At 38.5% G+C, this 18486-nt stretch overlaps 1 protein-coding gene and 1 pseudogene across 2 annotated transcripts in view; one reads left to right on the top strand and one right to left on the bottom strand.

Moving 5' to 3' along the window:
• Positions 1-18486, bottom strand: part of GPBP1 (GC-rich promoter binding protein 1) — a 79620-nt gene that overhangs the window by 36754 nt on the left and 24380 nt on the right. For both annotated transcript variants that reach the window (XM_075541054.1, XM_075541055.1), the window contains exon 3: positions 13644-13763. In XM_075541054.1, the coding sequence (XP_075397169.1) occupies positions 13644-13706 (63 nt within the window). In that variant the 5' untranslated portion in view covers positions 13707-13763. The remainder of the gene's footprint in view (positions 1-13643; positions 13764-18486) is intronic.
• LOC142438780 (ubiquitin-conjugating enzyme E2 C pseudogene) lies at positions 356-895 on the top strand (annotated as a pseudogene).

Here is an 18486-nt window from a genome sequence, read left to right as displayed (position 1 = left end):
ATCAGCAGCAAGAAATAGCTCGTGATGACTGCAAATAAATATTAAAATAATGGACGTTTCCCACAAACTCTTTGAAGCCCCCTTTAAGATCTGTACCACAACTTTTGCCTGTTCAGCTATTTACAGGTTTAAGCCTTATTGACAGCAATTACAAGAATGTTTACAGCGTACCATTTCATGATCCATGTAGTTTTTCCATCACCCCTATCCTCCACACCCCACTTTATGTATACTGACCATAGTAACCGTTAATAAAATTTGATATCTTAAAAAAAAAAGCTGAACAATATGAAAAAGAATCCTCACAACTGGATCAATAGACAAAATCAACATCCCGTCTACCAACACCGGGCGAATGGCCTCCCAAAACCGCGACCCAGCCGCAGCCAGTGTTGTAGCCACCCGGAAAGGAGCCGAGCCCAGCGGGGGCGCAGCCTGGGGTTCCGTGGGCAAGAGACTACAACAGGAGCTGATGACCCTCATGATGTCTGGTGACAAAGGAATCTCTGCCTTCCCGGAATCAGACAGCCTTTTCAAGTGGATAGGGACCATCCACGGAGCAGCTGGTACAGTCTATGAAGACTTGAGGTATAAGCTCTCCCTGGAGCTCCCCAGTGGCTACCCTTACAATGCATCCACAGTGAAGTTCCTCACCCCCTGCTAGCACCCCAACGTGGACACTCAGGGTAACATCTGCCTGGACATCCTGAAGGACAAGTGGTCTGCCCTGTATGACATCAGGACGATTCTCCTCTCCATCCAGAGCCTGCTGGGAGAGCCCAACATCGACAGCCCTTTGAACACACATGCTGCGGAACTCTGGAAAAACCCCACAGCCTTTAAGAAATACCTGCAGGAAACCTACTCAAAGCAAGTCTCCAGCCAAGAGGCCTGACCTTCCCTGTCCTTCCCTGTCCTTGTGTTCTCTTCTCTTCTGTAGCTGTCTGTCCTCCCTCCACCCCGCCCCTTGATTTCTGTGTAGAATTCTTATCTCAAGCTGCGGTGTCATTTCTGTTGTTTGTTTTTAAATTAAGTCTCCATTTGCACCCTGTGATGATTGCATTAATAAATAACATTTGGGGTTGGTTCGGGGGGGGGGAGGGGGGGGGACACGACAAAATCATGATAAAGGAAAAGACAAGTTGTCAAGGATCAATCAATGGTCATAGAAACAACACTCAAATCAAAGGACATGTTTGTTGCATTTGGGCAAATGCTGCACAAGACCCCTTTAAAGTGTTGAAGAACAAAGAAGTCATTTTGAAGACTAAGGTGTACCTAGCCCAAGCCATGATATTTTTAATCGGCTCATATGCATGTAAAAGTTGAGCAATGAATACAGAAGATCAAAGAAAATTGATGAATTATGGAGTTGGCAAAAGAATATTAAAAGTATTGTGGACTGCCAGAACAACAAACAAACCTGTGTTGGAAGAAGCACAGCCAGAATGCTCCTTATGTTATGATGCCCAGACTTTTGTGTGGTTTTAATAAAACAGCTGAAAACACTAAAAAAAAATACTACTAATACTTCATATTATAGGATAGTATTTGTGGCACTATAATCTAAAGATTAGAAGTAAACCAAGAAATGCTAGTAATTTGTGTATCACTTACACTTATGCATCACTTTTCTGTCAGTGTGTTGTACTGTGGTGGCATGTGTATTGTTTGAAGTTGCTAGCAGACTAATTAGTCACTGAGAACCTATGAATAGCCCCAGAACTTTGTCAGCTTCTGAAAATCTATTGACTAGAAATAGAACACTGTCAGCAATAGTGCCAGATAAGCCCCTCCAGTAGGAAGGCATTCAAAACTATGATTCAGGAAGAGCTGCCTTCTCAAGGTAGAGAAGACTGTAAAGCCTTCAGGACCTTGATTGGCTGATAGGTTACAACTCAATATAAGAAAAAGACAGCTGCAAACTTCTAGGAATAATTGGAAGTCCAAAATAAACACAAATGCCGACATCCCAGGCATTAGTGTGCTGAAATGAACTGGTATTGGCCATTTTAACAGAATTTTGCAAGACCAACAACCATCAATTGTTCATATGGAAATTTCAGCTAGACCAAAAGAAAATGACAAGAATTCCATAAGAGCCAATATAGGACCTTGAGGATACCCCACCTGAATTTCTAGACATCTAAAGAACAGATTTTGATGAGCTGTAAAAAGACATCAAGAACATCATTGTTGAAAAAAGTAAAAGGTCTTTAAAATAGTTATTTTTATAAAAAGGAAGTGATCATAGCGGAAACCAGAGGATACTGAAGCATGTGAAAGTTGGACATTGAATAAGGCAGACTGTAGAATAGATGCATTTGAATTGTGGTGCTAAAGAATAGTTAGATATGACAAAATAACAATCTATAAATTATCAAGGGCTCATGAGGGAGGGGGGAGCGGGGAGGGAGAGAAAAAAAGAGGACCTGATGCAAAGGGCTTAAGTGGAGAGCAAATGCTTTGAAAATGATTAGGACAAAGAATGTACGAATGTGCTTTATACAATTGATGTATGTATATGTGTGGATTGTGATAAGAGTTGTATGAGCCCCTAAGAAAAGGTTAAAAAAATAGTTAAAAGTACAATGGAGTGCTAAAAAGACAAACCATCTCTATTGAAAGAAGTCCAGAGTGCCACTTAGATGGTAAGACTTTGCAGTACATACTTTGGACATGTCGTCAGGGGAGCCCAGTCCCTGGAAAAGGACATCATGTTTGGTAAAATGGAGGGGTGTCGAAAGAGAAAGGTCCTTGATGAGATAGACTGACACGGTGGCTACATCAATGGGCTCAGACATAGGAACAACTGTAAGGATGGCACAGGACCATGCAGTGTTTTGTTCTAGCGTCCATAGGGTGGCTATGGGCCAGAGCCAGCATGCTTCCTTGAAAGACTTTGTTGTCACTTGCTTTGGACATATTGTCAGGAGAGATCAGTCCTTGATAAGAAATATCATGTTTGGTAAAACAGAGCGGCAGTGAAAAGAGGAAGACCCTCAACAAGATGGACTGACGCAGTGGCTTCAATGATGGGCTCAAATAAAAGAACAATTTATTTGGTTCTGTTGTGTCGCTCTTTCTGAACCAACCTGAAGACATATAACAACAATAACACTTATACACAGAAAGGAACATGTAAGCCAAACATGTTTTAGTGATGTTATAAAACAGTAGTTCTCAGCCTATGGGTCACGGCCCTTTTGGGGGGTTGAATGACCCTTCCACAGGGGTTGTCCAATACAAACAAAAACAGTAGCAAAATGATAGTTATGAAGTAGCAACAAAAATAATTTTATGTTGGGGGGGGGTCACCACAACATGAGGAACTATATTAAAGGGTCGTGTGGTATTAGGAAGTTTTATAACCACTGTTATAAAACTAAATGGAATAGCTAAATGTTGGATTTCCTGCCCACGGACCTGCAACCAACCCACCAAAATTCATCCCATCCATTCTTTTCTGCTCTTTATTCCACTTATTCATATTCTAAGTTTTGTGGTGTACAACTCTGAATACTTAAATTGAACATAGATCTAAAACCACACATATTTCAACCCTCTCCCCATTACCACCAATGAGTTTTTTAAGGTTAAAGCTTGCTTTGGTACAAAATCCATTTTAAACCACCAGGTTATGACTCTCTCCAAATATTGTACACAACTGAACAACTTATAACAAAAGTGTTCTTCCTTCCATTCCATCAGTAATGATTACCGGAGTACCCAATTCCCCTCCCATTTCCTCAAAGCTCTCAACCCCATTATATCTCTGGTCTTCAAATTCTTTCTCATTAACATTGTTTAAGAAACTTATTTTCGCAAGAACAGCTGCAATTTGATGTGTTTTCACAACCATATTATTATTACTTCTGACAAAGTCAAAAAGACCACTTTATGCTGAATCCAATGGTCACCATTAAATTCTTAAATTATTTGACTTTTCTATAAAAATAAACACTGACAATTCTTTCCTTCTTGAAAAATGTTCTTCTTTTATATCTGGACATCTAGTTTTCTCCCAGGAGTCCTCGTAGCGCTATGGGTTGGGTACTGGGTTGCTAACCGCAAGGTCAAACCCAGGAATCCCGCCAGAGGGGAAGGATGCAAGTTGTCGGATCCCATTAAGACTTACAGTGCCAGAAAGCCTATGGTCCAATGCAGGGCCATTCTAAGCACACCGCAACTCAATGGTAGTGGGTTTGCTTTGAAAAGCATTTCTCCTCAACCTAGTCTCATTCTATATTCTCTGCATAGTCATAGATTCTCGTGGTTTAATTACATGCTGATTATTCCAAATTCTCTCACGTTCAAATCTCTCTCTCTCTCTCTCTCTCTCTCTCTCTGTCTGTCTGTCTGTCTCTCTGGGGCTCTATGTGGTTAGCTGGCTTCAAATTTATGTCTTCCACACCTGTTGGTTTCAACTAGTGCTTTTTCACATGTCACAAACATGTTAAAAACTTATCTTCTCAGCTAGTCAGGGTACAGTGTAGCAACTATAAAACATACAACTTTCCACTAATTCATCAATGCTTCCCTGCCCCACTATCATGATTCCAATTCTACCTTACAAACCTGGCTAGCCCAGAGGGTGTACATTGGTACAGATAGGAACTGGAAACACAGGGAATCCAGGAGAGATGATCCCTTAAGGACCAGTGGTAAGAGTGGTGATACCGGTAAGGTGGAGGTAAGGTAGGATAGAAAGGGGGAAAGATCTACATATAACCTCCTCCCTGGGGGACAGACAACAGAAAAAATAGGTAAAGGGAGACATCGGACAGTGTAAGACATGAAAAAGTAATAATTTATAAATTATCAAGGGCTTATAAGGGAGGGGTGGCAGGGAAGGAGAAGGGAAAATGAGGAGAAGTTACCAATGTTTTAAGAATGATGACATCAAAAAAATGTGCTTGACACAATGGATTTATGTATGGATTGTGATAAAGAGTTGTATGAGCCCCTAACAAAATGATGGGGGGGGGGGAGATTTATAGCCTCAGAAATCCACAGGGGCAATTCTATTCTGGGCTATTTAGTTGCTGAGTCAGAATCTACTTAATGGCAGTGAGTATGGTTGTTTGGGGTTTCTTTTCTTAATAGTGAGAAACCAAAACCGAAACCAGCCCAATACTGTCGGACACATATTTGGACATATCATAACCATCAAGACAGAACAGAACAGAACCAGAAGCAGACTGGCATCTTTCCCTTACAGAATATCTAGTAGGTCTAAGCTGCCGACGGCCATGCATTTTAGTCACAGTTCCACCACTCACTCACCCACTGCCGCTGAGTCAATACTGACTCAGACCAACCCTATAGGACAGCGTAGAACTGCCCCTGTGAGTTTCCGAGACCATAACTGTTTACAGGAGTAGAAAGTCCCATCTTTCTTTTAGGGAGCAACTAACTGGTAGTTTCAAAATACTGACCTTGCAGATCACAGCCCAATGCATAACCACTGTGTCACAAGGGCTCCTCAGTACTGGAAAAGGTGCTCAAATTAGTGCGCTAAGAATAGAAAAGCATAAAGTGACTGAGATAGTTTATTGTGCCAGCCTGGCCGATAAACACAAGTGGGATTAATTGAAGGGCGGAGAGATAAATGGCTCAGCGAGCCTCTCCTTTCTTGTCTCTCGCTCTTTAATCATTGGACCAGTGTGCGGCTGCCTTGCTTGTTCTGTGCCTCAATTCAAAGGGTACCCTACCTGTGAGACGCCTAGCTTGTGGACTGTGTCCTTGTAAGTTGAGGTCCCTTTAAGACCACACAATTGGAATTTACATCTCTGTAACTGAGGACTGACAGCTGGTGACCTGCCTTGCTTTTTGCTGCCTGTGCTGGGATAGCCTAGCTCTCTCTACAGAGGACTACCTGACGGCCCTCAAGACTTGAAGGACTGCCAGGGTCTCACAACTCTCTCACGGGACTGAATTGCACTGAGCCATTTGTACTGCTTTATAATTTAACTGTTCATTCCTTGTATTATATATCTTTATCTAGTTGTATATAATTTAACAGTTCATTTCTTGTGTAATATATCTATCTTTATAAATGTATATATAAAATCATCAGCAATCTGGTTTTATCTCTAAAGAACCCTGTCTCTAACCTTTTAGATGGAGACTTTAGTCAAATTCACTGTACTGTTATAACAATGTACAGCTGGTATTGTATACGCTTATTCCTCAATTATTGGCTTTCTTGGTATTTGTTATTTTGCATTTAAATTTTTTTAAACTATCCAACTATTCTGCATATTAATGACACACATCTGGCAGAAACAAATGCTTAAATGTGAGACAGGAGTAAAGTTGGCTATTATGGTTATTTGTCAAATGGACAGGGCCATGATTTTCAGGAGTTTGGCAGTTACATAAATGATGTAGTCATCCTCCATTTCCATATAGTACTAATTTTCACATAACAACCTGGTCTTTGGAACTCAACCGTGTCATGAGAAGTTAAGTAGACTTGTACTGAAAATGTTAAGGTTCATCTGCTTAAAGAATGCCACAGATGGAGCGCTGATTCCTAACACCTCCCAGGAAATCAAGGCCATTTTATATTGTTATCTGCCTAACATAAGTTCCAACCACTTTCCCTCTAGAAAAGTAACTCTTGGTCTACAGCTGAGTTTTTTAAGTTGCCGGGAAGCACCTGATTCATTAATGTCTTATGATGCTCTGGCCTGGTACTCTAATTTTGAAATGGTCATCATACATTGGGAGTTGATGTGATGGTAACTAACAATTCGTTGATTAAAGATTAATTTAAAAACAAATGGCCCACCACCAGAACTCATTGGTAAAAAATGAAAACAGTTGTTCTAGGGTGCACCTGGCCTGGCCCTAGAGGAATCTCAGTTTTGCATGAAGCAGTAGCGACTATCCTTTGAGGTAAACCTAATTCCCTTCCCCACCATGTACACCAAAGCCACTGGCTTAGAAGTATCTCAAATTCCCCAACACACCCATTCCCTAATGCTTCAGTTAAGTAAAAAAGATGATGGTGTCCACTGGGAAGCACAGTCATCCTGCCCCAACTCTGGAAAGTTAAATGGGTTAATAATGGACAACCAGAACAATAAGCTCAAATAAAAGCTGTAGCCCTTGCCATAAACACTCTAAGGGGCTGGATAGGTTATAATTATATTGATATATGGGTTTTTGTCAATGACCTAGTCATCTCATCTGCCACTTAGAAAACTAGAGTTTAATAGATTAAAGACATCGCAAGCAGTCTGGATTCACTAAGGTAGAGGTTAACAGTAAGGGTTGTTGTAAGCCACCACTGCATGCCAACTTGTGATGCCATCCAAAAATGGACCTATTAAGGCCACATTGGGGTAGGCAGCGAGGTGGGGTACTGGACAACTGTGCCAAACCTCTTGACGCTACCAAAAATGACTCACCACTGTTGACTTTTTTGGGTTATAGAGCTGCTATTACCATCTTACTAGCTGTCACTTACCATCAAGTCCATTCTGACCCTACAGGACAGGGTAGAATCGCCCCTGTAGTTTCTGAGACTATAACTCTTTAGGAGAGTAGAAAGGTGTGCCTTTCTCCTGAGGAGTGACTCGTGGTTTACTAACTGCAGACCTTGCAGTTAGTAGCCCAATGCAAAACCTGGGCTCCTCCAATCTAGCTTACTGTAGTTATACTACTGTTGAAATTAATTCCTGTCCTTTTTAATTCCTAGATAATTTATAACCTTTTGTCAGACAGGCTTTTCCTACAATGAGCCAATATTTAGAATATGCAACGGATGTTCCACGTCCCCTACTATCCACAGGTGTCAAGCACTGGAAGTTTCCGGAAAATGAAATTCATAACTCTACCTCCTTCAACTCCTCCTAGTCCACAAATCTTAGAACAGTTTAGTCAATAAATGTGGCCTAATGTAAAAAGAGTCATCTACTTCTGGCTACTTCCTGAGTAATTAACAGGTTAAAAGGCATGAGGAGATATGACATTATATAAATATTTTTAAAGATTCCGCTCTGATCATCCCTGGGCATGATGTTTATCATCCTTTCTGAGTTAAGATGGGAAGAAGGAAAGCACCTTAAGAAAAAGAAATTTTCAGAGTGACCATGAATTGTCCCAGAACCCACCGTTCTTCCTCTAACTGTAGCAGCCTGAGGTGACCTGCCAAAATGTTTCGCTACTCACCTGACTCAGAAAACCCTACAAAATCCTGCAAATCAAGAGAGTCGAACCTCCGGGTCCACTTCAAGAACACCCGTGAAACTGCCCAGGCCATCAAAGGAAAGCCACCAAATACTTGAAAGACATCACTCTGCAGAAGCAGTGTGTGCCTTTCCGCCGACGGTACAATGGTGGTGTTGTTACGTGTGCCCAGGCCAAACAGTGGGGTGGGACCCAGGGTTGGTGGCCCAAAAAAGTGAATTTTTGCTTCACATGCTTAAAAATGCAGAAAGTAATGCTGAACTTAAGGGTTTAGATATGGATTCTCTGGTCACTGAGCACATCCAGGTGAACGAAGGCCCCAAGATGCACCGCCAAACTTACAGAGCTCATGGTCGGATCAACCCAACCATGAGCATCCCCTGCCACATTGAGATGATCCTGACTGAGAAGGAACAGATCGTTCCCAAACCAGAAGACGAGGTTGCACAAAAGAAAAAGATTTCCCAGAAGAAACTGAAGAAGCAAAAACTCATGGCTCGGGAATAAATTAAGTTTTAAATAATAAAAGTTAAAGCACTAAAAAGAAAAATTTTCTAGTTGTCTACATTCTTCATGTCTGCAACCATTTAAATATCCCTCCAATAATAAAAATGTTACTTTACAAATAGCAAGTCAGGATCTATGAATGGATCACATATTCAATTAGTCATAAATGGCACTTTTAAATGGGGTGTGGACAGGACATTAAACTGCTAACCTCAAAGTTGGTGGTTCACACCTACCATCTTCTCCTCAGAAGAAAGATTTACGATCTCAGAAAAACCTATACATGGTCTCTGTTGCTTTGGGTCAGTTGGTGGCAATGAATTTGGTGGTTGTTTTTATTCTAGATGAATCAGAATCCACTCAATGGTGATGAGCAATGGTTATATGTACACAAAATTCATTATGCCCAATCTACTTCGTACTATGAATCACAAAAAGAGCCCTGATGATACAGTGGTTTAACAATTTGTGGCTGCTGCACAAAAGACCAGCAATTCAAAACTACCAGACACTCCATGGGGGAAAGAAGAGGCACTGGGCTTTCATACAGATTTTCAGCCTTGAAATCCCTATGGAGTTATAATCTGCCCTACACAGAATAATTATGAGTCATAATCAAATTGACAGCAAAGGATTTAGTTTTTTATTTATAGGTCAAAAGCAAAATAGTTCAGATGTAAATACCTTCTAAGTCATAAACAGATAATCAACCACATGCAGTTTAAAGTCTCACCACAAGAGGGGGACAAAATTCTACAAACCACAGCAAATTACTAAAGTACAGTTCTAAAAACACCTTTACTCTTGACTTCAAGTCACTAGATGATCTTTCCAAACAAGATCTAGTTGATAGACTTCCATTACATTGAAATAGATAACGGAATAGCAATTAATGTTTGTTCTATATATCAGAACAGGATTGACAGGGGAAATCACAAAGGTAAGCAAAAATCTAGCAGAAAACAAGATGCTAATTATAAATGGGTGTGTAAGTAATGGTTTTAAGACATGAAAGGAAAATAAAAAGCAGGTGTGTGTGTAAGTGAGTGAGAGAGAGAGAGAGAGAGAGAGAGAGAGAGAGAGAGAGAGAGAGAGAGAGAGAACCAGGATGAATAAGGTTTGAGGAAATAATTTCAAACAGTGCTAGGTAAGAGTCCAAATGGTTAAATTTTGTTTTCTGGAGGTTTTAGAATTCTCTATTTAGGCCCTTTCAACTCTCAGCATATGCCAAGATGAGGAAGGGGGGGGTGAAGATGAGTATCATCATCCTCATCATGAGCTATATCCACATCAACGAAATTCCAGAAATCAGTAAGATTTCACCACAAACAGTAATTGTCCATCTTAATCTAAGATTAATGTTAGAATGAAAACATAAGTTAGCAGTGAAATGCCTTAAAAACTAAAACAAGCCTTACATTTATGTCAGAGAAAATGAACAAAAGAAAATTAAAAGGCAGAAACCATATGCATTCAGGCTTTGAAACAGACTTGGGGGAGGTCATGGGAGGCATAAAACAGTTGGAAAGGAAACAAGGGCCTAAATTCGAGCCTTCACCAGTAAACATGAAGAAAGAGAGAACAGTGAGTCAATACACTAACAATGTCTCAGAAGTCTCCATTACCTAAAAACTTAGAATCTTCTACAGTTCATGAAATAAAATGCTTAGTCACTTTACAGAATTCCATAGTGAGTCTTATGGAATGAGCACAGAATAGGAGATGCTTCCTGAGTTCTAGTCCTGGCTCACACTAATTAAGCAATGTGAAAATTGACAGGTCAATTAAACTACTAATATCCATCACCACATTCTACTCTCTAGAAGTATGTCACATCGGTGTAGTTTTTCAACATATCTTGAGTCAAATTTATTAACATCTGACAACTCCTTATTAGAAAACAAATTTTCCCTTAACAACAACAAAAACAAAAGCCTCACTACCATTAATTCCATTCTGACTTAGGGCAACTCCATAGGACTGGGTAGAACTGGCCCTTGTAGAGTTCCGACACTGTAACTCATTCTGGTCCTAACTCATTCTTTCTCCCATGAAATGCTAATTGCTGACCTTGCAGTTAGCAGTTCAGCGTGTACTCCACTATGCCACCAGTTTTTATGCTTTCAGTAAGTTAATAAGAACTGCCAAAAGCTGACACATGAATTGTTTCCAATATAGTGTATACAGGTGATAAAAATTCCCTTATCACCTCAGGGAGGAAAAAAGTAGATGATGGCCAATAAGCGTGATCCCACCAATTCTAAAGTCCTACTCTTTTAAAACATTTTCCTACATTTCATCACCTCTAAAATTGATAAACATTTAATTGGCCTTTTTCTTCTGTAATGGTACTAAAAAAGGTGTACTACAGTAAATGACTTAGATAAAATATGGAACCTTTACATAGCTTGAGGATAAAGGTGTCCTAAACAACTATTAAATTTCACATCCAATACAAATTTATAGAATACATAACTTCTACGAAGCATCATTAAAAAGATTATTAGAATTGGTCTCTACTCCAGAGGATGTACACTGGTACAGATAGGAGCTGGAAACACGGGGAATCCAGGATGGATGATCCCTTCAGGACCAGTGGTGAGAGTGGCGATACCAGGAGCGACGAGGGAAGTGGGGGTAAAAGGGGGAACCGATTACAGGGATCTACATATAACCTCCCTGGGGGACGGAACAGAAAAGTGGGTGAAGGGAGACGTCGGACAGTCTAAGCTATGACAAAATAATAATTTATAATTATCAAGGGTTCTTAAGAGAGAGGGGAGCGGGGAGGGGGGAAATTGAGGAGCTGATTCCAGGAGCTTAAGTGGAGAGCAAATGTTTTGAGAATGAAGAGGGCAATAAAGGTACAAATGTGCTTTACACAACTCATGTACGTATGGATTGTGATAAGAGTTGCATGAGCCCCCAATAAAATGATTTTTAAAAAAAGAATTGGTCCCTACTTTGACAGGACTAAGAGTCAACAAAAGCCGAAATATCTATAAAAACTATCTTCCACTTATGAGTATACAACTTAACTGTACCCAGAGTATAAATTACTAAGAAATGTAAAAGCCCTAAGAAAGTAACCGTTATTTATGAAAAAGATAACTGAAAATCAATTTTTTCTGGACAGAACAAAATTCTTAATTACATGAAGTACTCTTATTTTAACTTGTTCATTACTGTAATGGAGTACTCCCACCAAATGATGGGTGGGACTATGAAAACAGCATGTGTAACATTAATAGAGGGGATTAGTCAGTTTAGGTTACCACCACCCCATCCACCCACCCCCATCTTTAAATATAAGCCATCTTTGAAGTAGGAGCAGAGAGAAATTCCATGTCCGTGAGAAAATGACTGTGTTCAAGATCTCTGCCTAACGTGGTAGAGGTTGCGATCAGAGACAGCAGGAAGGAGAACATGAAGAACAGAGGGGCAATGTGGAGACTGAGACTGTGAGGACTGAAAGGTGCTGTTTTTATCTTTAAGGCTTAATAACCTTAGCTTGTTGTGAACTATTGACTTCTCTAATAAGTAGGCCCGCCCCCTTGGTGGCTATTGCAATGAATTATCAAACCCAACCCATCATGGTTAAGAATGATTGGCAGACAAATGAAGTATCATGGTAAGAATGATCACCATCAAAATATGGTAAAGAGAGATAAAGAATGGAGGAGTGTCTGACCTGTCTCATGGCAACAGGGGAGTCAGAAGGGGTTCTGTATGGTCCTTACACCGTTTATGTAATCACCCACAGTCAACACATCCATTCCAACACAAGAGTGACCCTACAGAGTGTGCCTGAGGCTTTGAAGTATCCTTATGGGGTCAAACAGCCTTATCTTTTCCCTAACCCAAAGAACAGCTGGTGGATCAGAATAGCTAACTTTGTGGTTACTAGCCCAACATTTACCTTATGGCACCACCTATAACAATTACATTATTATCTCTCAGATTGCGTTACATAGCTGTGCAATAAATGAGGGGAAAAGGCAGATCAAATGTCCCCTTAATAACAAAAGCTAACCAAAAGCACTGTGATAGTGTAACTTTTGGCAAAAAAATAACATTAGTAATTCCCTAATTTACGAACTATTATTTGTTCAAGATCATTGGTGGCCTACATTTTTCAAAAGGGAAGAAATGAAGCTCAAAACGCCATTCTGAACACTGCTTGGAGAACTTCCCTCTTTCACACATCTTGAACACAGATGACAACTGAGTCGATTTTAACTCATAGCAACCCTATAGACTGCCCCTGTGGGTTTCCAAGACTGGAAATGTATACAAGAATAGAACACCTCCTCTTTCTCCCTTGGGGTGGCTTGGGGTGGCCAGAAGTCTTGAACTGCCAACCTTGTGGCTAACAGCCCAACTCAAATCCACTACACCACCAGAGCACAGGCTAGCTACTTATAAATGTATTTTAGACACAATTCCTATTTTGTTTTATAAATAATGAGCATTTCTTATATTATTAAGTCCTAGTATATTCACATCATTCCCAAAACGTGAGCATTATGGCATTCACAATCTTATTTACATAAAAAAGCAGTCTTTCATTTATACTGAAATCTAAAAAAAGTTTCCAATTGCAAAAAATTATATGTAAAAATTAAGCAACTTATCAGAAGAATTAATATGAAAAATGAGATGCAGACTATCAAACGTATCTAACTGGCCCAAAAATTGTTCAACTTTGACAACTATAAAAGATACTTTTGGAATAAATGGTTTAGTACTTTGATGGTATTGAAAAACTACATATGACAAAAACAAATCAAATTACATGAGGTCATTTAGTCACTATAAAAAGTACTTTCCCACAAAAATATTAAGATATAACATTTTAATCACATTTCTGTAAATCCTGAATGAAAAGGAGGTAGAGAGAAAGTTGAAAAGAAAGAGAGATGCACAGTACAGAGTACCTTTGTTGATGATGGTGGAGTAGGAAAATTAAGCCAGGCTGGAGCAAAGTCATGCTGCGCCATTTAGGTCCAGTCTCTCCAACTCAGTGAAACAAGGCTTCAACACCTCATGGCAAGTCCCTGTCACACAAAAATGGAAGGAAATTAGACCAGTAGCTCCTGGTCAAAATCATCTTATGTTCCTTTTACAAATTATACTAATTGTACTATTTTAAGAATCCCACTTATAAATGAGATCTAAAACAGGCAAAATTATTGAGATAGAAAGCAGACTAGTGGTTGCTGGGAATGGGAAGGACAAGGAAGAGAAATGTGAAAAGGGAATTTCTTAAGCAGTGAAAATGTTCTCTTATTCTTGTGATGATGGCTATACAATTGTACATATTTGTCAAAACGTATCTAATCTGGACACTCAAAACAAGCTACTGTAAAAAAAAACTACAGTTCAATAAAGTTGCATGAGGAAAGATTTACAATTTTATCATAAAGACCAGATATCAAGTGTCTCCTGAAATGATGAAATCTAATATACGTAACACCATCGATTATATAATTCTTGCCTCCACCTCAAATCAAATCTGAAATGCGATAAATTTGCAGAAAATGTTAAAGTGAAAGGTTAAAGATAATTCGAAGTAACCTAACAAATCTAGATCAAACTATTGTACTCAGGTCAAATTATTTGGCTTCTACAACAAATATATGGCCTGACTGATCAAATAACAATGCGTGAATCATGTATGCACTTTTAGGCAATCAATTCAATTATTAAAAAAATAGATTATATAATTTATTATTAAGGGAGGTTACTTTTAGAACTAAGGTGCGCCTGGACCCAAGCCACAGTATTTTCAGTCACCTCATGTGAAAGTTGGACACTGAATAAGGAAGACCGAAGAACTGATGTATTGGAATTATAATGCTGGCAAAGAATATGGAAAGTACCACAGATTACCAAAAAAACAAATAAATCTGTCTTGGAAGAAGTACAGCCAGAGTGCCACGGGTGATAAAGATGGAGAGACTTTGTCTTCACATACTTTGAACATGTCAGGGGAGACCAATCCCTGGAGAAGAATATTATGCCTGGTAAAATAGAGGAGCAGTGAAAAGAGGAAGGCCCCTGAGCAAGATGGATTGAACACAATGACTGCAACAATGGGCTGAAGCATAGAACAATTGTGAGGATGGTTCAGGACCGGATCATATTGCATTATATTGTGCATAAGGTCACTATGGGTCGGAATAGCTTGATGGCACCTAACAACATAAATTTACATAAACACCCAAGGAGATATTTGAACATGAGCTGAATAATGACACTAAGTATAACTGAAGTTCTTGACAACTGAATTAATTCATCTAAAATTTATTGAACAATAAATCAAGGAATATTGGATGAGGATAGTAATTGAAACAAGTTTGTTCTGTTCTTTGTAAATGTTGATGCAACAGCCTGGTATACTGAGATTTATAACAGACATCCCGTTTTATTGTACTTCAACTTATTGTGCTCCATATTTTATGGAGTTTGTAGAAGTGTTTGTAAATTGAAGATTTGTGGCAAACCTGTTTCAAGCAAGTCTATCAGAACCGTTTTTCCAACAGTACATGCTCATTCATTCTTATCTGTCACAATATTTTGAACTTTTAAAAAATTGTATTACACACTTAATATACAATATATTATAAACAAAACTTTTAAATGCACACACAAAAAAGCGTGACTCGATTGCAATACTCACTTTGTTACAGGGGTCTGTAACCAAACCCACGATATCTCATCTATTATTTTCTCTATTTACACAAGATGCTTGACATTTTCAGTAATAAAAGTTGTTCTATTTTAATTAACATTGATCACACTGAATATCAAATATTTTAAAAACTATTGTTCTTAGGATTTTAATTTGGGGGGAGCTTGTCTCAATTACATTTAGAGTCAGTTACCAGCCAATCTAAACATAGCAAATTTTAGTTTTTTAAAGACTGCAGCGCAAAAAAAAAAAAGAGTGCAGCATGCAAATGGGCAACTGTACGCATTTCAGTATAGTTTCAACTATTACACAATCTTCCTAAACCAAATCTGCTAACATCAAAATTGTTATACCTACTAATAGCAAATGTTTTATGCTTACAACTTCTTAATAATCCCAAAGTTAAATTTGGCTTTTGTTTTGTTTTTTCATTAAATGAACATGGCAATGTCTAACTATTATGTACCTTTTCGTCAAAGATTCAATGGAAATATCTCATCAAAAGGAGGAATGTGCCCAGCAGAATTTCAAACCCAAAGAGAATCCTGACTTTCTGGAATCAAAGAGGCTGAATGAGTCCTTGAAATTATTGCCCTAAAATAATCTTTTAAGCCTTAAATCAAAAATACACACTGAAAGAGCCTTGTGCTCTTTCAAGATCTATCTATATAGGGTTCGGTATAGCAAAGAAACACACAACAGTCCTCTACTTTTTTAATGCTTTCACCACCCCACCATCCCACTATCATGACCTCAGTTCAATCTTACAAATCCTAGACCAAAGCATGTACACTGCTACAGATAAAGCTCTTGACACACAGAATCCAGGACAAAGAAGCCACTCAGGACTAATATTGAAAGTAGTGTTATCAAGAGGGTAGGTGGAAGAAGGGGGCAGGAGGAAGAGAAATGGGGAACTGATGACAATGATGGAAGTACAGCCCTCCCCTGGGGGTGGGAGGTGGGGAAGACAAACAATAGAAATGTGGATGAAGGAAGACAGCGGATGGTATGCAACATGAAAAGAAAAATAATTTATAAACTATCAAGGGTTCACAGGATGGGAGAGTGGGGGGGGGGGGAAGCTGATACCACGAGCTCAAGTAGAAAGAAAATGTTTTGGAAATAATGGCAACATATGGGCAAACGGGCTTGATACAACTGATGTATGGATTGTTATAAAAGCTGTCAGAGCCCCCAATAAAATGATTTATTAATAATAATTTTTAAAAGATCTATCCATATAGGATCAAATTAAAAACAGCAATTCAAAAGATTTGTCAGCAAACTTCAGGAACAGAGAATTTATGTTAATAGTAAAAGAACAATTTGGAAAACGAGGGCAAGAATATTTGCACAATTCAAAGTGTAAGCAATGTCACTAATTGTACATACAAATATAGATGAATTGTTGCCACATATATTCTCAACATCAAATTTTAATTTCAAAGGATTAAAATTAAAATGGAATTGAATTCAAAGTATATAAAACGTCAATATTTAAAAATAAAAATTTAAATGTTAAGAAATATACTGTTTAATCTTAAACTATCAAGTTTTTCTTTGAAATCTAAGAGCTTAGACAGTTTTTAAAAAGCCATGTCAAAGAATGTACAGATGTGCTTTATACAATTGATGTATGTATATGTATGGATTGTGATAAGAGTTGTATGAGCCCCTAATAAAATGTTTTAAAAATAAATAAATAAAAGTCGTGTCAAATTCACAAAATATGTATTTGTTAAAAGATTTGCCAGATATTTGGGAATACTCTAATTCTGCTATCCCAAATCACTGTCAGGAAAATGTCAGACTGCTAATCTCAAAGTGAGAAGTTCAAACTCACCTCACTTGAAGAAAGAAAGGCTATCTGCTCCCTCAAAGATTTATGGCCTCAGAAAATCTACATAGATTCATTTTAAGTCAGACAATACACACTGTGGGTTTTGAGTAACCCGAATTATGATATTTATTAAAATGTTAACAGAGACCATATATCAGAAATAAATACAACTAATTAACATAATAGAAGTAAAAATGTTTAAATGTCATATAGATACAATTGTGGATACAAGGGTACACCCTGAAACAATTTGAAAAACTCAAGACATTTTATAAAACATATGTACCAGTTTTGTTAACACATAACGAAAACTCAAGCATGCTGAGTTCTAACTTCCCTACCTACTTGAATTCACTTATAAATTTCAGGGAGTTACCTATAATTCATCACATAAGGAATTATGTATGGCAAGAAGGGCCACATTAATGCTATTGGCTTTCGAAAGAGTCAAAAATGATGCCATTTGTTTATTATGAGTGTTTTGAAATATTGGCCAAAGTTTTAGCTAAAAAAGCTGTGTGTTGCTGTGATTTTGGAAGTTATGTCACTGATATTTCAAATGTCAACGGGTCACCCAAAGTGCACAGGTTTCAGCAGAGCTTCCACACTAAGAACAGACTATCCACTTTAGAGGATAAACTGTCCACTTTAGAGGAAACAGCCACTGAAAACCTTATGCATACCTTTGAGACTTTTTCGGATACTGAAGGGCTATTGAATGGAAGCAGAACATTGTTGGAGATAGAGTCCACAGGTCAGAGGGCACTCAAAATGAGACATAGGAGAAACATTTCTCCCAATACAGACAACTATGGTGACCTGAGTCAGGTAAAGCCTGTAGCAGTGGAACCATCAGGATACTTTATTACTCACATGCTGATGGGGCACTACTCAAGATAAGGAGAAACAGCTGCAAAAATCTGCCACAGATCAGAGCTTGAAATGTGCTTTGTATGAATCTAGGAAAATTGGAAGCCACCAAAATGGAAATTGAATGCTTTATATTCAGATCTGTATTTTTAAAAAGACCAATATACTAGGCATTAATGAGATAAAATGGACTGGTACTGGTCATTCTGAATCAGAAAATCAGACTATTTACTATGCCAGGAATAACGCAACCAAGAGGAATGCACTTGCACTTATGGTCAAAATGGCTATTTCAAAATGAATCTGAAATTACAATGCTATCTGTGATGGAATTAAACTTATCATCATGTAAGGAAATCCAATCAATACAATT

The sequence above is a fragment of the Tenrec ecaudatus genome, chromosome 2 (assembly GCF_050624435.1).
Source record: "Tenrec ecaudatus isolate mTenEca1 chromosome 2, mTenEca1.hap1, whole genome shotgun sequence".
Classification (NCBI taxonomy): domain Eukaryota; kingdom Metazoa; phylum Chordata; class Mammalia; order Afrosoricida; family Tenrecidae; genus Tenrec; species Tenrec ecaudatus.
Note: the sequence above shows the minus strand (reverse complement) of the source record. Positions and strands in the feature narration are given on the sequence as shown.